Source organism: Typopeltis vanoorti, chromosome 8, assembly GCF_054136105.1.
Source record: "Typopeltis vanoorti isolate ZY-2024b chromosome 8, IOZ_Tvanoo_1.0, whole genome shotgun sequence".
Taxonomy (NCBI): domain Eukaryota; kingdom Metazoa; phylum Arthropoda; class Arachnida; order Uropygi; family Thelyphonidae; genus Typopeltis; species Typopeltis vanoorti.
In genome coordinates, this window is record NC_143556.1 from 45237732 (window position 1) to 45260608 (window position 22877).

The following is a 22877-nucleotide window of genomic DNA, read 5'->3' on the forward strand; positions in this document are numbered from 1 at the left end:
ATTAACATGCAAATGTTGGCAGTGCACACAGCGCTAATAAAGGAACTGGGTTCGCACAATTCTTTGGGCAGTGTGGAGGTGTGCAGAAGTTGTAACAGTGTTTAGGGGAAAGACTAGGTAAAGTACAGAAAATGTGATAAATAATTAAGCTGGCTGCAATTTTATGTTAAGCTCTTATTTGCAACTCAGTTGTAAAAACAAATCTGTAATGTGTTCTACAATGAAACATCAAGTCATTTATCATTACAAGAAAAATCAGCATGGAGAACATTACAACTGACTCTCACTATAACAAACTCATAAGGATCACAGGAGTAGCTTGCTATATTGTTAAGGTTTGCTATAATGAATTTCTTGCACACTGCATGTAAAATATTTCTATAATAACAACTGAAATGCTGAATATACAAGCAGTTAAACAAATTATGCTACATTTGTGCAGGCACCCAAAGTTAAATGAAAAGTTTTGGGCACTAAATGAATTTAAATCTGTGTGGCTACAAAAATCCAACATTGTCTGCACTAATTCAAGTGATTGTAGTGTCTATATACACTAGACAAATATGCTGTCAGTTCTCTACATCACACAGTCTAAAAGTAAACAATGAAGATGTATTAAATTGAAATGGATTAGAGTAATATTAGAGTGGAGACACTTGAGAAATTATTAAAACAAGTTGATTTATCATTTAATTTCCTTTCAAAACACATTCAAAATTTATTGATTGTAAAGTAGAAATTCGTAAAGCAAAAATTTTGTGCATGCAATTACAAGGCATGTACATTTCCTTTTTGACCCATCTGTGCCTGCACATAGAATATAGGGAATATTGGCTGATTAAATGAAATGGAGGAATGAAAGATTATCTTCTATGCAGTGAACCAATTAAGTAATATCGGTCACAACGAAGAGAATATCTTAACCATAAAGGTCATGTCAGTTAACTTTATTCCATGATATGCTCAGAAATGAAATTTAGTCAATATGAAAGAAGTGATGAAGATTAATTTAAGATTTCATCTGTTGTCTTGAAGCATGGCTAAAGAACTGACAATTTAATCATCAATGCTGTTCTTGAATTATATTAAAATCTCAAGTGACTGTCAACATAAGAACTTTAATTGAAACTAATTTTATAAGTGAATTTTCCAGGCTGGGAGAGGGGAGAGGATTTCATCATCATCATCAAATTCCTGCCATGGTATACCCTCAAGGAGTGTACAGGATATGATAGTATTACATGAAAAAAATTACATCATTACTAACTTCCTATCTACAATTTTCCTCCAAATCAGTCTGTTACTTGTCAAGACTCCAACATTATCAGATCTTATATTTCAATCCTCTAAGGCACTCTGTACCGCATCAATCCACCTATATCTTGGTCTTCCTCTGGGTCGTTTTCCTGCCAACCTGGCAGAGAACACTTGTTTTGCTAACCTTTTCTCTCCCATTCTATTTAAGTGACCATACCACCTGAGATTCGCTCTGCTAATGCATTCCTGGATGCTGACAATGTCAAGTTCTTTCCTAATATCCTCGTTTTTAATATGATAATGCCATTGATGCCATCTGTTGAAGCCTTTATTCTTTCTCAGGAGTCTCATATCTGCAGTCTCTAGTCTTTGGTCAAGTGTTTAACTTCAGACCCAGCTGTCAGATCCATAAGTTAAAACTGGTTTGAACACTATCTTGTATACAGCTAATTTAGTGTTCCGACTAATTTCTCTTTTATTCCATATGAATTTATTCAATTGACTTCCCTCCATACCAGCTTTGTTGATTCTGTTGTCTATTTCTATATTCAATTTACCATCTTCACTAAAAATTGTGCCTAAGTAGCTGAAATGTTTTACTTGTTCCACATGTTCTCCATTCACAACACAGTTGACATTTTCAATGATTCTGCCTATTTTCATTGTCTTTGTCTTTTTAATGCTGACCTTCATACCATATCTATTACAACAGTTATTCGATTTAGTCAGAGAATCTTGCAGACTTGTAGCAGATTTATTTAGAAGGTATAACATCATCCACATAAAGCAAAGAGCTAACATTAACATCTCCAATTTTGATATCATGTTTAATACCGCTTTCCTTCATAATGTGATCCATATAGATAATGAATAACAGAGGGGATAATGCACATCCTTGTCTCACACCAGATTTAACATTAAACCATCTTCCTGTACTTCCTTCAATTCTAACTGCTCACTTACAACTCAAATAAAGACTAAGTATTGCTTGAAATAATGCCCCATTGACATCATATAACTGTAGCGTATTGAATAGCTTCTCTCTTGGCACCTTGTCATATGCCTTTTCCAAATCGACAAAACTTAAATACAGATCTTTGTTATATTCCCATGCTTTCTCGACTATCTGTCGTAAAGTGAAGATCTGATCCTGACAGCCTCTATTTGGCCTGAAACCAGCTTGTTCTTCACCCAACTTTAATTCCACAATTCTTCTCAATCGTTTCTCAAGTATACTTGCATAGATCTTGCCAGGAACAATTAGTAGGGAAATACCTCTGTAATTCTCACATTCAGTTTTATTTCCCTTTTTATATATGGGTACTATATGAGAGCTCTACTCAAATCATCGGGAATTTGTCTCACTGTCCAGGCTTTCTGAACTATGCAATGCAGCCACTGTAAGACTTTTATACCACCATACTTCAGCATTTCTGGTCGAATATCATCTACCCCTGCTGCCTTTCCACATTTTAAGCCTTTGATGGCTTTTTCTACTTCAAGTATGGATATGTATTCCTGACTGCATGCCTGGTCAGTGTTTTTTACCACTGTGCTGTCATCACTGCTTATTTCATTTAGCAGTTTTTCAAAGTAATTACTCCATATTTCAAGGATATCTTTTTCTTCTGTTTTCATGTCACCTTTATCATCTCCAACTCCTTTTACAGCACTCTTTCCTCCATTCCTAAGCTTCTTCAACAACTCAAGAATATTTTGCCACCTTCTTGATATTTATTTTCTATATTCTTGCCAAAGTCCTTCCATGCCTTTTGTTTAGCTAGTTTTACACAGTGTTTAGCATTCTTGCATTTGTCTCTGTATTCTCTAAGAGCACAAACTGACTTATTTGACAGGAACTTTTGATATGCTTTCTTCTTTTCCTTCACTGCCTCTTTAACTTCCTGTGTCCACCATGTTTTTCTAATTGAGTTCTAATTTTTCTATCCTTGCAGACAACTTCACTACATGCCTCTCTGGCTGAATCAATCAAGGTTTTCTTCAAGGCTTGCCACTGAATCAATCAAGGTTTTCTTCAAGGCTTGCCACTGAATCTCCAAGGTTTGATTCCTGTTCTCAAACTCTTTAATTTTTTCTTCAATAATCTTTGTGTATTTTAGTCTACAGTTCACATCTGAGAGCTGCTCAACTTTTATTCGCTTTAAAACTTTCTTACATGTTCTCCTTTTCAAAATGAAATTCAATTTTATCCTGCTTAAGATTAAATGGTGGTCACTGCCAATTTCAAATCCTCTGTACACTCTGTTGTCCTGTACCAGTGGTAAAATATCACTATCAACAATAACATAGTCAATTAGACTTTTCTTATTCCTTGCCTCTTCTCTCCATGTGAATTTGTGCACATTTTTATGTTGGAACATGGTGTTAGTAATAACCAGTCCATGTCCTGAGCAGAAATCCAACAGATATTTGCCATTATTATTAGCTTTGCTCTTTTCTCCAAATTTTCCTAAAATATTTTTGTATGTCTCACAATCATTTCCCACTCTGCTATTTAGATCCCCAACAAGGAGACCAACTTTTCCTTTTTCATTGTGTCAGTTGCTTTTTCTAAAGCATCAAAAAATTCCTCCGCTTCTACATTAGTAGAACCTTCTGTTGGACCATAGGCACAAATAAGTCTCATTGTCCAGTTCCCCATTCTCATATTTGATAATCCATAACATTTTTTTCTTTTAATATTAACTTGAATATGTTACTTTAATACTAAAGCATAAAGGATGGCATGTAAATAAATTATGCTTATATCTTCATCAGCCTCTTTCCATCCACTGCTGGATATATCCCCCTTAACTTCCCAGTTGTCTGTCTTTAGCCAATGTCCATCATCTCATGTCAAACCTTAATATTACTATAACAGCATAAAATAAATGCCGAGATACACATACACACACAAAAGCAAAAAGAAATAAATAGAAAATGGGGGAGGTGGGTTACTAAAATAAAAGATGCTGCAAGAAACTGATTGACCATGTGAGAATAATAGTTTTTCATGAGTTAAGGTCTAAGGATATCAGATGAAAAATAGTACAGTCAACTCCCACTACAACAAGCCCATAGGAACAAATAGTCCATTATAGGGAATTAATTTTAACAGTATTATACCTATGAAATTCTGGTCAGGGGTTTTTGGCAGTTTGTTATAGTGAGAGATTTTGTTACAGTGGTGCTAAGTTTTTCCATAGTGAGAATCGAATATAATTTAATGTCTTTTTTTTTTTTTAAATACATCACACACACACTACTTGCAACAAAATATTTGATACAATCAATGACTAGATGTCTATAATAAATATGGGTTCAAAAACCTAATTAATTATTTAAAGAATTGTACACCACATATGATTAAGAACTTGCTTAAGAATTTGATTTTTATTCAGAGAATTTCAAAATAAAGTTCCTATAACACTAGTTTTGAAAATTCCCACCACTGTGGGATATAATAAAATTAAATAAATCAATTGGAAAAGAAAATGGTAAAAAAATAAAATAAAGTAGCATGTTATTTTGCTTCAATCAATTACGTTAATTTTTTTTTATTATTATTTGGTTGTCTGAGTCATTCTCTGAAGGATTTTCAAAGCATACCTAACAAATGTACTGTATAAACTAGTCAGTGATCAGATCAAACATACCTATAACTGGAATATGAACTTGAGTTTATGTTTCTCAGTGCAACTAAACTGCACTGAGAAATATGAACTTGAGAATTGTCATTCTTCAACTATTTATATTACTGTACAAGCAATGCATTATCTGCAAAAAATATTCCAATCTAAAAGCCATGAAGTATAACTTTGAAACTTAACTTAAACTTTGAAAAATGAAAATGCTGAATTAGCACATCTATGCCTACAAACCTTTATTTGCTGCACAAACAAGGAATATCATCCTTTTGAGTAAACTTCATCCCAGATCATTTGGAGAATAAGAATGATAAATGCAGCCTTATTATCTAAAGTAATGATACATTTTTTCACCCAGTACAGTTAGTATAAATAACAGCCTAACTACTTTAAAAAAGGACTATTTACTAATAAACTAAGTGATATTCAGTAAATAAGCTGCATTCTTGAACAGCTATCTCTGCTTGTATGATCTATGAATAATTTGTGTATACAATTCACAAAAATTAATATATACCAAAAATAAAAAAAAAGTTCTGCTTCTTATTAATTTTATTTTAAAACTGGAGTTGCTCAATCATTTTTTATAAAATGATTACTTACTTAAGCCAACCATTTTATCAGGAACATTCCATTCTTCTACAAGCAGTGCACTCGGTGTGGGAGCACTAGATCTGTAATTAACAAATGTCAATTACAAAGTAACAATTAATAAAGGAAAAAGAAAGTCAATCTTTTATAAAATCCAATCCTTTAAAACATACCTCTGCTGTTGTTGTATTGCTGATAGCTGGGCACCAAATGCTGTAACAAAAAACATTTTATTATAAACAGTTAGACAAAATTTTTAAAACTAACTAACAAATTTATATGATCTCGTTACTTACGGTCATTCAATGTTGCTGGTTTCTTAGGGTCAGGTATGCCATCTAAAAACAGAAAATAATATTGAATAGAAATATAATGCAAACTGACTTATATAAAATCAATATTTATTCCTTCAAATGAACGCATATGATGTTCTTGATCTAGAAAAAAATCATAAGCTTAAATAGCACAAATTTTAGTTTAAAAAAAAAAAAAAAAGCTATCAGCAATATACATTAGAGATTTGTATATTTATCTATTATCCTAAACAGAAACAATGATGTGCATGCATGCATGATAAGTAAATAGGTGTGATAAAAATGAAATCAAGCATTTAACTTAATTAAAGTTAAAGATATAGAATCCTATTTAACATTATCATAGTCTATTAATATGGAGTATGATGATTTAAACTACATTTCTTCATGGCTTGAGTTCATGCCATTGAGCCATCATACAGGATGATAGTGCTATATGAGTCTGCATTATTATTAACCTTCTATCAACAATTCTCCTCCAAATTAATCTATTTGTCAAGACCCAATATTGTCAATTATATTTCAATCTTCTACAGAGCATTAATCTACCCAGATCTTGGTCTTCTTCTGGGTCTTTTTACAGCCATCTGGACGTAACCACATTAGGTCAGCCCTGCTCACGCATTTTTGAATACAGGCAGTGAAAAGTACCTTCTTAATAATCATTTTTAATATGATGTCATGTGTTCTTTTACTCTAATTTTTAAACACACTCATGCCTTATGTTTTTCTTATAAAACAAGAAGAAAAGAAAACTTTTTTCTTGTTTTTCAAGATGCATATCTTACTGAAGAATAAAGTTCAGATATAAGAAAATGTTGGGGACACCAAGTAAAGAATGGATCACTGTATCAGTCAAGCAGAAGATAGCAATTTTAGTGCAAGCAAATATGATCATTAAGTGATACTTCTTTAAACTTTCTATACTTTTTTCAGCTTTCTCTGATAAAAAAATCATTGAAAGATGATTTCAAATTTTTCATGCATGGAAGATCAACAATTTTTGCTACATCAAAATCAAAAGATGAGGGGGGGGGGTGATATTAAAACTTAAGACTCACATGTTATCCATACTTAAATTATTTTCTCTTTAATTCCATCTTAAAAGAATCTTAAGGAAATAAAATACATATTGTTTACAGTTAAATTACAATGTAAATATTAACATTACATGCAGTCGAGTAATATTATTTTTTCACTGCAACTAAATGAATGATTTCGGAAATAATTTAATGCTTTGCTTAACTGCTTATAAGGATCTACTTTGAAATTAAAACAAAGAATAAGACACTAACTGAATGCAAAGAGAATCAAGCTATGTATTAACTGGGATGACTATAGCAAAACAAGAGAAAGAAAAAGACAATGTATGGTGAATATTAAGCTGAAGATCACATCATGAATATTTCTATTCCTCTTTTCCTATGCCATATCAAAAGACCACCAAGAGCAAACAATAAACTTGCATGGTTAAATTATGAAAAACAGCAGCATTAACACAATGGTCCAGATAAACACGTCACCTGTTAAATGCTTGGTAGTGTTTATGTCGAAAGATGCATTCCAGAAATAACCACATGCAAACAATAAAATTTCATGTACACAACTGATTTTGTATTCCATATACTTCAGCACACTTCAGAAGAATAAATAATACAGATTGCTTAAATCAGAGTTAACTAATAAGGGTATTCAGAGAAAACACCACAATTAAATTATTACCTGAATATAAGCAATTTTATTCATCATCATCAAATTCCTGATGTGTACTCTCAAGCAATGTATAGGATACTACAGTAGTACAACATGTAACATTTACATTGCTCTTTACTGTTATGCTAACTTTCCTCTCTCATTCTGTTTAAGTAATCATGCTACCTTATTAGTTCTGCTACACATTCCTGAATGCTATTAATGTCAAATTCCATCCTAATATATATTTTTAATATGGTTCTGCCAGTGATGCCATCTTTTCAATCCCCTAATTTTTCTTGAAATTCTCATATCAGCATCCTCTAGTCTATGATCCACAATTCTATCTTTAACACACTTGTCAGATTCATCCATTAAAAATGGTTTTAAACACTGTCATGTACACTGTTAGTTTAGTGTTTTTCACTAATTTTTCTCTGATTCCAAATTTAATTTATCATCTTCATTAAAAATTAAGCCTAAATAGTTATAGCTAAAACATTATTCAGGATATAGTGGTTTTTGTGTTACTACCTATTTTCACCAGATTGTCTTTTATAGTTAATTTTCATACTAAATATGGCACAGCAATTATTCAATTTGGATGAGGAATCAATTCTGCAAGCTGTACTGGAGTTATTTAAGAGTAAAACATCATTTGCATGAAGCAGAACTGAGATTGTCTCCAACTTTGATATCAGACCTAATGCTGTTTTCATTCCTAATGTGATCCACTGGCATGATGAATACCAATGAAAATAAAGTGCAACCTTGTCCTGCACCTGATTTTACATCAATGCATTTTTCTGAGTTTCCAAGCCTAATTATTGACTTACAATTCAAATACAGACTCAACCATGCTTGCAAATCTTCCCTTTAATACTCAGTATAGAAATTCCTTAATTGTCCGCACGGTTAGCCTTGTGGCTTTGCACTTCACAACCATATACCTGGGGAAGGAGTGTCCCAGGTTTGATTCCTGTCGAAGACATGCAGAACTTGAGGATCTTCCTCAGGCATAGCCAAGTTAGCCGGTCTTGGGTGGGTGCAGTAGGGTTTTTCCTGCCAGTTTATCTGGTGTGTTCCATCCTGCAAGCAGGCAAAATGGCCCAGTGAATATACGCTTCTACAGCCAAATATATCCCCACCCCCAGAAGCACACTAGGCGACAGGTCGGTTGGGAGTGGTACTAACAAGTAGTCGCATCTAAGTAACAAGCGGATCCTGCATAGGAAGCAGGAATAACACGTAGTGAAAGAAGATAGAAATTCCTTAATTCTCTGCAGTTTTATTTCTCTCCTTTTTTATGGATGAATACTATGAGAACTCTACTCCAGTTATTTGAAATTCAACCATGTGACTAGGACATCTGAATTACGCAGTGAAGACACCGTAAAACTTTTATACCCCCAATATTTGAGTAATTAATGGCGGTTTTTAATGACTTTTCCGAGTATTGATATGCACTTCTAATTGCATTCCTCCTGAATATTTTCTTTCACTGTTCTGTCACTCATTTTAATATGTAGAATCTTTCAAAGTAATTACTCCGGATACTTAGAATATGTTCAATTCTCATGTCATCTTTATCATCAATGATGCCGTTTACAGTACTCTTTCCTCCATTTCTAAGCTTTTCCCCCAGCCTCCAAAATATTTTGTCAACTCCCTGATATTTAATTCTATGTTCTTATCAAAGCCTTCCCATGACATCTGTTTAGCTACTTCAGCACAATGTTTTTTTCTTACATTTTCTCTGCATTCCTTCATGGCGATTTATTTGGTGAGAACTTTCGCTATGCTTTATTATTTTCCTTGACTTCTTCTTTAACTTCCAAGTCTACCATGGAGTTCTGATTTTTTTATCCTCATACACAAATTTAGTACATCACCTCACTGAATATGGTTTCTTCATGGTTTTCCACTGAATCGCCAGGGTGTGGTCCTTGTTTTCAAACTTTCTTTTTTTCATGTTTGTGCATTTGAGTCTATGGTTCACTTCTGAAAGCTGCTCAACTTTGATTCGTTTTAAAACTTTCTTATACACTGCTATTTTCAATATGATATTCAATTTTATCCTACACAAAACTAAATAGTGATCACTTCCAATTTCAAATTCCCAGTATACATACGTGTGTCATAAAGCAGCATGAAGATATCACTATCGACAATAACAGTCAGTAAGACTTTTGTGTGTCTTCTCTCCATGTGGATATGTTCCCATCTTAATGTTGGAACATAATAATGATTAGTCCATGTCATTAACTGCAATCCAGGAGGTAGTCATCACTATTACCAGCTTTGCATTTTTGCTCCAAATTTTTCCTAAACTATATCTAATATTCATTTCCTATTCTGCTAACGAGATCTCCAGCAAGAATTAATTTTTTCTTTACATTTCCTTCATAATGCTGTATCAATCCCTTTGTTTGAATAGCAATTCCACACATGAGGTTTCAGAACCTGTATCAATATTAATTAAGCTCTGTGTAGACACAGGCAAAGACAGACAGAATTGTCTCTCTTAACCTAAGAGAGACAGCTATTCTTTCTGAACAGCTTCAGGTTGTAAATTTTGGGAAACACTGTGAGAATGACTATTTCATTTGACTTGATCTATAAACGGATGCTGAGTAGCTGCTGCTCATGTTAGTGTAGGCTTAAAAAAAAAGTGGGGAATAGTATGATGAATGTCAGTTCATTAGAACAGCATCCATATGTACCTATAGAAAGGACAAAGCAGAAACAAACTGTGAGGCAGTGTTTGGAGTGGATCTGAAAAAGGAATCATTGTTTAGCCAAGTTGTCTTTAACATAAGAATCGAAGTTTAAGAAAAAAATTTAATGCTCTACCCTAAATATGAGACCAGTATTCTAGTCTAAAAACATAGAAAATACTAATATTCTTTGGAGGCTGAAGAAGCTATAGTTGAAATGCACTTGGGCAAAGGAAAGGTCACTGAGAAATATTAAATGTCAACCACCAAAGAAGAGATCATGGTTCAGTTGAGTATTATTAAAAATTAGCATTTAATTTAATGAATTTAATAAATAATAAATTATTAATAAATAATTTAATAATTAAAAAAATTTTGAACAGGGCACTGATTTGGTAGAAGTGCAAATGCCTTGATTCTCACCTACTAAGGAATGATATGAAGATCAGTGTTCAATCATTTGTTACAGAAGAAATTGAAGCCAGGATGTTTGGCACTAAGGTTTGTTCCTCCCAATAAATAAGTAAGAGAAACAGAGTGCACTATTGACAGCAAAACTATTCAGTGTTTGACAGAGTTAATTTATGTATAGGAGAAAGTGACAGGATAGCCCTGTGGCACTTCTAACATTGGAAGAGAAATGTGAAAAGAGGTAGCCTGTCCAACACGACATTCATTGAACCACCAGAGAAAAATTTGGCTTCCCAATTCCAAAGGGTGGAAAAACAGACCACAGAGCAATTTTCTGAGTAGTCTTGAAAATGGCAGATCCTATCATATGGCTAAGAATTGTCAAGTAGAATAACATAGGTTTCTCAAAACATTTTCATGCATTGTGTCCAGAATCCAGTAGTAGGTGATATGGCATGTCAGCCCAAATCTGCAGTGAATCTAGAATGACAGAATCCATATCAGTAGTCATTGATTAACTGGCTGGTGTGCTATGGCAAAGAAGTTCATAATTAATGGCCTTTTCATACCTTGGATAGGACAGATGTAAAAGGGTGAAAGCAAGATGATAGTTTGATAGCAGATCATCTCCTGTTAGACTTGCCTCCAGGATATTGGATAGATGCCAAATGAATAAGAGAAGATAACATAGAATGGATGTTAGTTCTGGAAATAATTGTCTGAAAAATTAACATATATTTACATCAAAACAAAATTGTTCAAAGATATTTTGGTACCTTGCCAGAAGATACTTTGGGAGAGTGATAGTTGATAAAGGTGGTGTATGTATTCTGCAGGATGATTTAAATAAACTGGAATTGTGGGCAAAGGATAATAATTGTCAATTTAATGTTGCAAAATGTAAGGTTATGTGCTTCGGGTCGAAAAAGTTAAATGAAGTGTATCATTGATGGTACTAGAGTGCAAGAAATTGATGAAACTAGTGATATGGGGATAATGATGGACAAAGTTGAAGTTCAGAGTGCATATTGCAAATGTTGGTAAAAAAGCTCAAAAGACTACTTGGATGTTGAAAAACACACTCAAGTAAAAATAGGGAAGTAATTATCCCTCTTTTATAAGGTTATGATTCGGTTACATCTTGACTATTGTGCACATACACTATCTACCAATAATTGTCTGAATATCCATGTTATTTGAAGTTATGGAACATACCTGGTTTGTTAATAACATAAAAACCAGCATACAGATAGTATGAAAGAGCAGTATTTCATCATAGCAGTTGAATACAGGTAGTATGGCAACACAACATGAACTCAGTGACCTTTGAGAGAGGTGTCATGTCCATACACACTCTCTGGCGGTTCAAGATGAAGAAATTTAACTGAGGCATTGCACTTTAAGTGCCTCCGTAGTGCAATTGGAAGGGAAGCTGTTGAAAAATGACTGACAGAGGGTGTTAAAATGGGTGGCATGCAAAAACTGGCTACAATCGGCACAGACCATCCATGATGAGTTCCAGAGTGCCAGTAACACCAGTGAGCACTAATACTGTACAAAAATAATTCCATTTACTGGGTTTCCATGGAAGAGCAGCGGCACACAAGCCAAACATCATAACAATGAACAAGGCAGCTCATCTGGCCTGGTACAAAGAGTGTGTGAACTGGACAATTGACAAGTGGATAAAGGTACACTATAGCGATGAATCAAGGTTCGCTTGTTTCCAACCTGATGGCAGGGTGTAGATGTCAAGGCAGCCTGGTGAACGCTTGTTAGCACAGTGTGTTGTACCCAAGGTAAAGTTTGGTGGTGGAGGAGTAATGGTGTGGGGTGCATTCAGCTGGTTTGGAAAGGGACTACTGCTCATTGTCTGTGGTTCCATGAAGGCAGCTCAGTACCTTGATATTCTGGATAATTAGGTGCTGCCTAAACTATGGAACAGATTCATGTTACCACCAGGACAACAATGTCCCATGTCACAAAGCTGCAGTTGTTATGGAATGGTACAAAGAGAGGGTGCTAAATGACTGCCCTGGTCTGTGCAGGGTCTTGACCTAAACACCACTGAACGCCTGTGGGATGAATTGGAGTGGTGATTGAGGTCCAGAGCAGCACATCCTCGATCTATCGCTGAACTGTGCTGCTTTGATGGAGGGATGGAGAGAAATTCCACCTGACGTCTGCTGCACATTGGTGGAAAGCCTCCCTCAAAAGGTGAAGGAGGTGATCAAAGACAAAGGACATTCCTGATATTAGGATTTGCCTGCTGGTATTCAATTGTAAATTGCTAAAGTGTCCAGACAATTACTGGTAGATAGTATTTGGTCACATGGATTTCTTGAGAATCAGATGGTGGTAGACAGGATGCAGAGACAAGTGACTAAACTGGTAAGAGGTCTGTGGAATACTTCTTATAAGGACAGATTTAAGGTGTGGATTACAAAGTTTGGTTGATAGGCAGAAAAGAGGGGAACATGATAATAACTTATAAGATATTAAAAGTTTTATAAAATTGTTGCAAAAGAATTTTTTCAATATATGACAAATAGAGAACTAGATGTCATCCACAGAAGTCGTGTAAGAATGTGACTAGTGAGGGTATGCTGACTAGATGTTTTGCATCGAGAGTGGCAAACAACTGGAATGGGTTGCCAGAATTAGTTGCGAGTTCCCTGACATGAATGGGTTTAAGGAGAGGTATGATAGGATTTGCGTGTACAATATTTAGTTTAGGTCCCCTGCAGCAAGTCTCTGAATACATGGCGATACCATTTAATATTAATAATAATTTTACAAAAACATAAACACCCTCTGTCTTCTGGAACTCTGGTAACTTGAACTGAATTCCCACTGAAGCCTTTCCACATCAAACAAAATAACTTGATTTGGTATAAAGTACTCATATTTTCCAGACAAATGCAAACTGTTAGGTTATATCCTTTATTTTCTATACAAATTTCAGTCAATAGTAACATTGATATGTCAATGTTAAAGAGATTAGTGCAAATATTGATCTTGACTACAGAGAATTCTGTTGCAATCTAGTTTAGCTAAGTAACAAAGATGTCTTACAAACAATTTTTAATGACTACTTTCAAATTAAGGCATGCACATGCATACACTATAATTTCATTCTCTATCAGCAATATAAGCAAGCAGAATAGAACTGAAAATATACTGCAATATCTTCTTTCAGACTACTCAGAGACCTTGACTACCAAGAAATGCATGTTGCAATGCAGTTTATCTACATAAACAAGATATCTTAAGTTGACATTTTAATAACTACTTTTAAATAAGATGTATGTGTACATACAAACATGCACGCGATATTTTCATTTTAAGCATCAGCAATATAAGCAAGCAACACTGAAAAAAAGCTGAACTGTAAACATACTATAACCTTTCAGACTAGAGAACATGCATTATTATATTTATACCTGGTATTGCCAAAAATATTATATCAACATCAGTGGTGGGTTGTGACTTCATAACCTGTCTACCTACCTATTCTCTTCATGCCCCATAACACAAAGATCCATCATCAGCAATTTTTTCTTTCTCTCTCTCTCTCTCTCTCTCCCAGACACCTTTCTTTCTTTTGTCATTTATTGCCAAGTTGGTTTGGGTTTTCTCCTTTGTCCATTCTCTGCACGTTGCGCTTATTTCACTAATTATTTCACTGACAACACTTAATAACCATCACCTTCAAATAGCAATTAGATATTACAGTTTTTCATGCAACTTCAGTGTGAAAAACTGATATAATGAAAATCAATTACTTGAACATATGTTTTTCAAGGCTGGAGAAATGTACAATTACAAATGATCTCAACATCTTCAGAACTTATGCAATTTTTTTCTATTAATATAAATAAAAATTATATTGTTAAATTATTATTTTATAGTGATGTAAAACATTACACAGGAATATTTTAAAGTAGTTGCAACTGTAGTGAATAAGCAATTCTTCAGCAACTTATAATGAAATTGTCTGCTTAGAGCACACCGGAATTCAACCATGAGGCTGAATTCCAGCCTCTTGGTTGGAATTCAGCCTCTAGAAGCCTGAAGTGGTTTGAAAAATACTATGGTCTCTCAAACTGACCTCCCAAATTATTTAACACTTACTTCAACCCACTGTATTAAATGTAGTATAAGTTAACCTTTAATACGTAGCAGTCCATAAAAATTCATATCAATTTTGTTCACAAACCTCTTTGCACATGTGTTTTTAATATAGATGAAAGCAAAGCCATTTTTTTAAAAAACATTTATTTCTTAAAAAAAGGGATATAATACACCATACCTTTTTATACTATAACTATCTCTTTCAAAACCAAATCAGTAATATCACATACAAAAGTGCAAAAATTATATTCACTGTCTCAACTTTAGTTGATATTGATATACCTGGAAAGTGGGAAACAAATTAAATTATGTGTAACACTATGATGTTCGAAGAGTACATGCATTATTATTTACCACAGAAGAATGGGGTTCTTTCTCTTGAGCAATGCAAAATGCTGAGAAATTTGAAGGAAATAAGAAAAGTTAATGATATTAAAATCTGTATAAATTCAAGTCTTTATATCATATGACAGGACAGCACAATATGCCAGAAGTTCACAAAGTAAACACTTGAATTATAACTCTTACAAAATAAATGAATGGTGCTATATTCCACTATCCGTTATACAGTTATAAGAATATTACAGATTCACATCAAAGGATAATTCATTAAATTGTTCTAATATACCTGGTATACAAATATACAAACAACGGTAAAGTCTCTCAATGCACAGATCTATGAATGGACAAAACCACCGTTTCAACTTTAATCCTATTTGGACTAAACATTGATATTTGCACCTAAAACTGCTGCTTAACACGTTCATTGTCAATCACGCGATATCGCGTGACGCGAGCTCTCGTCTGGTGGTCGATCACGCGTTATCGCATGGCCGTTGCTATCGAGTTTCTGAATTTGGCCACCACACGAAATTCCAATTTTCAGCTTGGCAATGAACGTGTTAAAGTTAATGCCATACACAATCTAATCTTTGAGCCATGTGAGGTCCTATATAAATCTCAAGACTGAAGCTCTGCTGTAACACTGAATGTATGGGTATTGCTAAATAGAAAATTTCTTTACATGTTCTAAGAATAAGCATACAAAGTAATGGTGTGCTTGATAGTTTGCTGTGCACTGATAAGAGAATTTTTATGCACGATAACACAACATTAGTTGTGTACTTACAGATGCTCATTGGAGTGAGTGGGAAAGAAATGTCCCATATACTTGATAAGGCCCACTATCCACTGATAATACCCAGAACACACCTTGATTATTAAGTATAAATCTCTATTGACATGTTAATTAAAAATTTCTATTGACATTAGTTGTGTACTTACAGATGCTCATTGGAGTACACACAGGAAGAAATGTCCCATGTACTTGATGAGGCCCACTGATAATACCCAGAACACACTTTGATTATTAAGTATAAATCTCTATTGACATGTTAATTAAAATTTTCTATTGACATGTTAACAATGGCTCCGTGTGGCAGAAAGCTATGGAACATCACAAATATGATTGGTTTGCCACAGGCCATGGGAATAGAGCAATGCAGTTCACAAAAGAAGAATGGATATCATGATGTTTAACGGAATATTTTCAGCACTGGGAAAGGATTAAAACTACTTTTAATGCTTCCAATATTTCGTTTCAATCACTGAGACATCTTCAGGGATTACAAATAACTTTTGTAACAACACACTCAAATACAATTACAATACTAAGTGAAACATATGGGTGACTAAGTCCTATCTAGGTGGTGTGCCCTCTATGGGTATTTGTAGGTGGTCTAGGATGTAACGTGGGATCTGAGATAATTAATGTTTCCCAAATTTTGGGAAGTTCTATACAACCGTATTTATTTAAATTTGGTTAAAAACTTCCCAAAATTTGGGAAACATTAATTATCAGAGATCCCACATTACATCCTAGGCCACCTACAAATGCCAAGAGAGCACATCACCTAGATAGGACTTTAGAGTCATCCATGTGTTTCACTTAGTATTGTATAGTATTTGAGTGTGTTGTCACAAAAGTTATTTGTAATCCCTGAAGATGTCTCAGTGACTGAGATGAAATATTGGAAGCATTAAAATTAGTTTTCATCCTTTCCCAGTGCTGAAAATATTCCATTAAACCTCAAACATGAAGTCCTCACAGCACTTAAGTCTCCAACACTTGAAATGTTGGATAGCTGTAAAGATACCACAGACAAAATATGCCAGTGATATGTGAAGGCAATTCTATACACAGGAAGACATTAGTAGGCACTGTTTTACATATGAAATCAAGGAATGAGGAAAAAAAAAAATGTGCATATTGTTAATATGGTTAGCTGCTAACCATAACATTACTGTTTTTTCACTGTAGCTTGATGAAGACAACATGCTAAATGGCTGCTCAAATAAAGTATAACAAAAGAGATAGAAAATGCAAGAAAATTTACAGTTCCCCCCCCTCTCCCATATATCAATTATGATTTTCATGAATTTCTCATTTAGCAAAAACGAGAAATGTTATTCCTGAAAAACAATTTGTTAAATGAAAACTTAAGTTCATATACACTTAAATAGTCTGGGTTACCCACTTATCTATACATAAGCCCAGTAATGCAATGTAAACAAATAATATATATATGGAGTATAATTCCAGTAATCATTACTGAACATAAAAAGAAAGAGTAGCGATCTGAGATTCACAGCAGCTAATGATGCTTGATATTCATTAATGAAAGTATTTTAATAAAATAGTTACTTCTCTACAAAGGTGATGTGGTAAGTTACTTCTACATTTTCAAAGTCCTCATATACACAATGTCCTGATATCAATCTAATATTATATAAAAGAGCCTTACCCAAATTTCATATCAATTTTAGCCCTCATGTCATCTTAGCGTAATTTTAAAAATATTTTAAAAAATTAAAAATACCTGTTTTACGATCTCTGTCTTCTAAAGGTCTTTTTGTTCCTCCACTACTATTGTCATTCCCTGAAGTATGAATTTTGGCAGCAATCTGAAAAACAATGTTTGAATTTTCATATAAAAACCATCTAAGCAGCAGAAATATTCATTATGAAATATCTGAAAAACAGACAGAACATTAGCAGTGAAATCTGTATGAGTTCTAAAATAGTCCAATTATTACTTTGAAGTTTTAATTGGCTTATTGCAACAGAAGGTATATTATTATATTCTGCTTCCAACTACGGAAATCTGAGTTTAAAGGTCAGCAAATCAAGGCTAAACTGATTTGTTGATGACAATGCACTTAACTTTTGAAGTCAATCACATACACAATGGCTACAGCCATTGCAAAAATATATAAATAAATAAAAAATTAACATCCCACTGTTTTCTTCCAAACAGACTACAGTAAATCAATCATCTCATATCCGTGGCATTTCTGCAAAGTTGGACAAGATTATAAGAAAATAAAATTGGTGAACAACCTCTGAATGAGAAAAAACTAGCTACCCTTATCTGCTCTCCTAGGCAAAAATGTTTAGATATCTGCCTGGTATTTACCAAGGGCAGATATGTTACAGGATATCTAGCATAAAAATCTGAGTACCAAGTATATCTAATACATTACCATGATCATTGAGGGCTGGCAGACTATATCTTGGATTGGTTACCTGCTTGGTTTTTCATATAAACAAACAAAAAAGTGTAGTATACTTCCACTTGCCATGAGATCACCTTATTTCACATAAGCAAATACAAGCACAAAAGGTCATACCTATAAAAATGAATGCCTCTATCCTAATAAATTACCTTAACATCAACAAATAGAGATGCATTAAATTGCTTCATCTAGGAAAATTCATTCTTACACAACCAGTCCAATGGCTAAGAACCAACTTGTCCATGCCTTCCTTTGTTTCTTCAGTTATCTCACTTCCTCACTGTAGTGCACATATGTACCTATCTGTACCAATGTATTAGTTCTCTGATTATGCCAATGTTGACTTTGGCAAACTACTAAAAATAATCAAATATTTAATTATATTTTCTACATTGTAACTTCCTTTCTAAAACAGCTATAGGTATAAGTCACTTCAAGAAGCGTAAAGTGTGATCTTTCATAAGATAATTGTGTTTAGCTGGCGCTGAGGTTCACTAGATTATACTCAACCACTGGAGAATGGTAAGATCATCATTTAAGACAATGGCTATGGAAAATCTTGTTTGAAGCATTTGATTACTGCAAGGTTCAATGACTGAAGTAGAGGATTGGGTGGTGCACTTAGTAACAATGGATAGTTAGTTGGTGGTCAGACAAGGACAGCAGAAAATACGAGTGAAAGCACTGTTCAATGAGATTTCTTAGCAGTGAAGATATCTAATGACAATAAACATCCACTATTACATGCAGTGAATAACTAGAGAATAACTTAAAAACCAATTATTAAGTGCTGATGGAATACCATAAATTAACATAGGAGTGTTATGCAAAATTTAACCAACTTGTCTAAAAATGTCAACTACATGTGTTTCTCTCATGCTTTCTGTAGTTTGTGAACTGCTGTGAAATGAGAATGAAATCCATATCAGATCATCGTAGGTGAAAAAAATTCGTTTTGTGGATGACTTATCTCTCTTTTCAGGGATGGGGCTTGCTTCCATGTTGCTATATAGATATCTGAAAAAATATGACTGTGCACAAGCTACAATACGGAAAAGGTGTCACTTCTAGAGTATAATAAATTTAAGTCTTTTGGATCAGATATTATTTCTCCCTGCCCCTCCCTCCTCAAAAAGTCAATTTGCATTCAAGCTTTCATGCTTATGTAGTATCCACCTAACAGTATGGAAGCAAACCTATATCCACTAATCTAAAATGAGAGATAAATGACAAGAATATTTGGGATGTCTTTCTAGTGAAAGACCAGAGAAAGCATACAGTGGTATTGCTCCTCTGGTGTAGCAGGAGGTGACTTTCCTTGGTCATCTATAGTTTGAAAAGAAGATCAATGCCAAGAGGTCAATTCTTTATTTGGATGATGTTACCATGGTGCTATCTGGATGCGAAATAAGTGAAAAACAGAATAATAGTTGTGCCCAATGGCCTTAGTAAGGCACCTGCATTTGATAAGAACGCTAGTTTTCTACTTATGGTTTTCTCAAAGTCTGATTGGTTGAGTTGTGGTTTTATGATGCAAGGACAATGAGGATCATACTGCACCAGGACACAGGTTACAGCAGTACACATGTTGATAGATAAATAATTATAAGGAGATAAATTAGAAAATAATATAAAATATATGTACAAAGTTATAAGAAGATAAATGAGTAAATAAAATGTACAAAGTTAATATTTACAATGCAATATATACATAAAAAACAAATCCATAATCAAATGTCTTTGAATAAATTAATGTTTGTAAAAATCTTTTAGATTTTTATATCATGCAATCTGTCTGAGTCTGCTAACATCTCGCTGAATAGGGCTCGGCCAGATAAGTCATTTCTCTCTTATGTGAAACACTCACACTCCACAAGAATATGACTATTGGTAAAATGGATGTTGCATTGTTGGATGTTGCATACAGATGGATCATCAGCCCTCAATAAATAAGAATGTTATGCAATGACTGTGACCTATGCAGAGCTTAGCAAGAACAATTTCCTCTCTCCTGTTTCTATGTTGACTAGAGTGCCAATGTTTAATTTCAGGCTTAACCTTATGTAATTTGTTCAATAGTGCTTCCTGCCAGGAGTATTGCCATTGGGCAATTACTTCAATTTTATAAACTGTGCGTAGTCAGCATAAGAGACCAATAAACGATATGCCAAAAAATTAAGAGTTGATCTAGCAGCTGCAGCTGCGATGTCGTTTTCCTTAATTTCGATGTGGCTGGGAATCCAACAAACCAAACATCGAAATTAAATCTTGTACAAGATGTAGACCACCTCACCAAGCACTGGGTGTAGATTATACACTGAGCTGAAGATGGCCTGTAATGAACTCAAAGAGTCTGTATAAATTACACACTTTTGGTAGGAGTTTTCTTTAATATGCATAACTGCAAGTTGAATGGCATGCAGCTCTGCTGTATAATTACTGCAATTGTGTGGGATCTAGTTGGAGATTGTAATGTTAAGAAACACAGCAGCATAGCCAACAGAGATCTCTGATCGTGAACCATTAGTCTACAGTAAACAACTGAAGGTAGACAAATGAGGGTGTATGCTTTCCATGCTTGAGAAAGAGAGGTTGCAGGATGGATTGCAAACCTGCCATGGAGGAATGCTGTTTTGTTTGGTGCAGGTAATGTTGTCAACACTCATGTCAAGAGCTTCTTAACCACTTTAATGTGTATACCAAAAGGATTGCAGTCTAACGTGTTTGATGCAGGACCTCCCAACAGAGAAACGAGTCTAGTCCATGTAGGATGATCTGGAAGGGACTTTATTTTAAAGGAATGATTAAGAGACAAATATTTCTGTCTAAGTGATAGAGGTAGTTCATTTGATTCAGCATAAAGACTTTGTGCCAAAAGCACCAGCAGCTAATCAAATCCTGATTGTGGATCAGGTCCAACTACCAGGGAGCACTCTAGCTTGCAGAACTATAAACCTGGGATCCATAATCAAGCTTTGTACGTATAAGTGCACAATAAATGCAGAGCAAGGAAAATCTATCAGCCCCTCAATCTATAGAGAATAGGGTGCTGAGGATATTCAATGTGTTTTTGCACTTATCATGAAGATGATGAATGTGTGTAAAAAAAAAATTAGCTTTCTGTCCAAGATAAGTCCCAAAAACTTGGCTTCTAGAACTACAAGGATAATACTTTGTCCCATTCTTATATCAGGATTGGGGTGGAGTATATGCTTCCAGCAGAAGTATACACAGTTGCTTCTGCAAATAATCTGAAACCATGACAAAGAACCCATGAAAGTTGTCTTTCAATGACCCTTACATTATAGGAGTGGCTGTAAATTGTGAAGTCACTGACATAAAGGCAACTGCCTACTGTTGGAGGGAGCTGATAATACTTTGTCCCATTCTTATATCAGGATTGGGGTGGAGTATATGCTTCCAGCAGAAGTATACACAGTTGCTTCTGCAAATAATCTGAAACCATGACAAAGAACCCATGAAAGTTGTCTTTCAATGACCCTTACATTATAGGAGTGGCTGTAAATTGTGAAGTCACTGACATAAAGGCAACTGCCTACTGTTGGAGGGAGCTGTTCAGTAACTGAGTTTACTTTAATAGCAAAGAAGACCATACTTAAGGCAAAGCCTTGAGAGAACCCCCTCCTCTTCTTGATAATATGGTCAAGATCATGTGCTTCCCAATCAAACTTGGAAGGCATTGATGAAGAGAAAGTTCTTAATAAAAACAGGAAAGTACCGCCACAAACCAGGATTAAACAGGTATTTTAATATACCATATATGCAGGTTGTATCATAGGTTTTTTTCCATGCCAAAGAACGTTGAAACCACATGTTCTCATTTCATGAAAGCATCTCTTACACATGTTTCTAAATGGTACAAGGTTGATCGTTGTCTATGAAAGCAACATGGTATGTTGGAAAGAAATTTATTGCTTTCTAAGTACCAGAAAAGCATTGCATTTACCATTTTTTCCAAGACCTTATTAAGACATCTAGTCAGAGCAATTGGATGATAATTGTTGGCCTAGGCTGGATCCTTGCTGGCTTTGGGATAACAATGGCAATATGACAATCGACTTATGTCAAGAGTCCAGAAACTCTTCCTCTATAAATATTCTGTTGTACAGGAAGAGAATGATGGGAGGTGTTTTATCACCTCATAATGGATGTCGTCAGGTGCAACTGCACTATGGTGAGAAATGCCCTTCTTAGTTGCTGCTTAACAAACAGCCGAATGTATAGCTCAATCCCCTTGATACAAATGCTTAGCTGCTGTTTTCTTTGTTGTGCTTTCAAAATTAAAACATCAAAATGATAGGAAACTGTTGCAGAGATCCTGGCAAAGTTTTCTCCCATACTGTCTACAATAACTTTGGGATCAGCAACAATATGTTCCAAGGTAGACAAATAGTGTGTTCTGTATCTACCTTTCATCATCTGGATTTCATCCCAGACAGTTTTTGCACTGGTTGTTTGATTAATCAATGATGTAAATTTAATCCAAGATTGTTTTTGAGTCTGACATCTCACATAAT

The 22877-nt window shown here is 34.5% G+C and overlaps 1 protein-coding gene across 3 annotated transcripts in view; it reads right to left on the reverse strand.

Moving 5' to 3' along the window:
* LOC150103960 (far upstream element-binding protein 1-like) overlaps positions 1-22877 on the reverse strand; it is a 311837-nt gene that overhangs the window by 275880 nt on the left and 13080 nt on the right. Inside the window, exons 2-5 of one of the 3 annotated variants that reach the window (XM_090397203.1) lie at positions 17643-17727; positions 5792-5833; positions 5669-5708; positions 5508-5578 (exon numbers count right to left, since the gene is read on the reverse strand). In XM_090397203.1, the coding sequence (XP_090253329.1) occupies positions 5508-5578; positions 5669-5708; positions 5792-5833; positions 17643-17727 (238 nt within the window). The remainder of the gene's footprint in view (positions 1-5507; positions 5579-5668; positions 5709-5791; positions 5834-17642; positions 17728-22877) is intronic. The other 2 variants (XM_090397205.1, XM_090397206.1) reach the window with 2 other exon arrangements.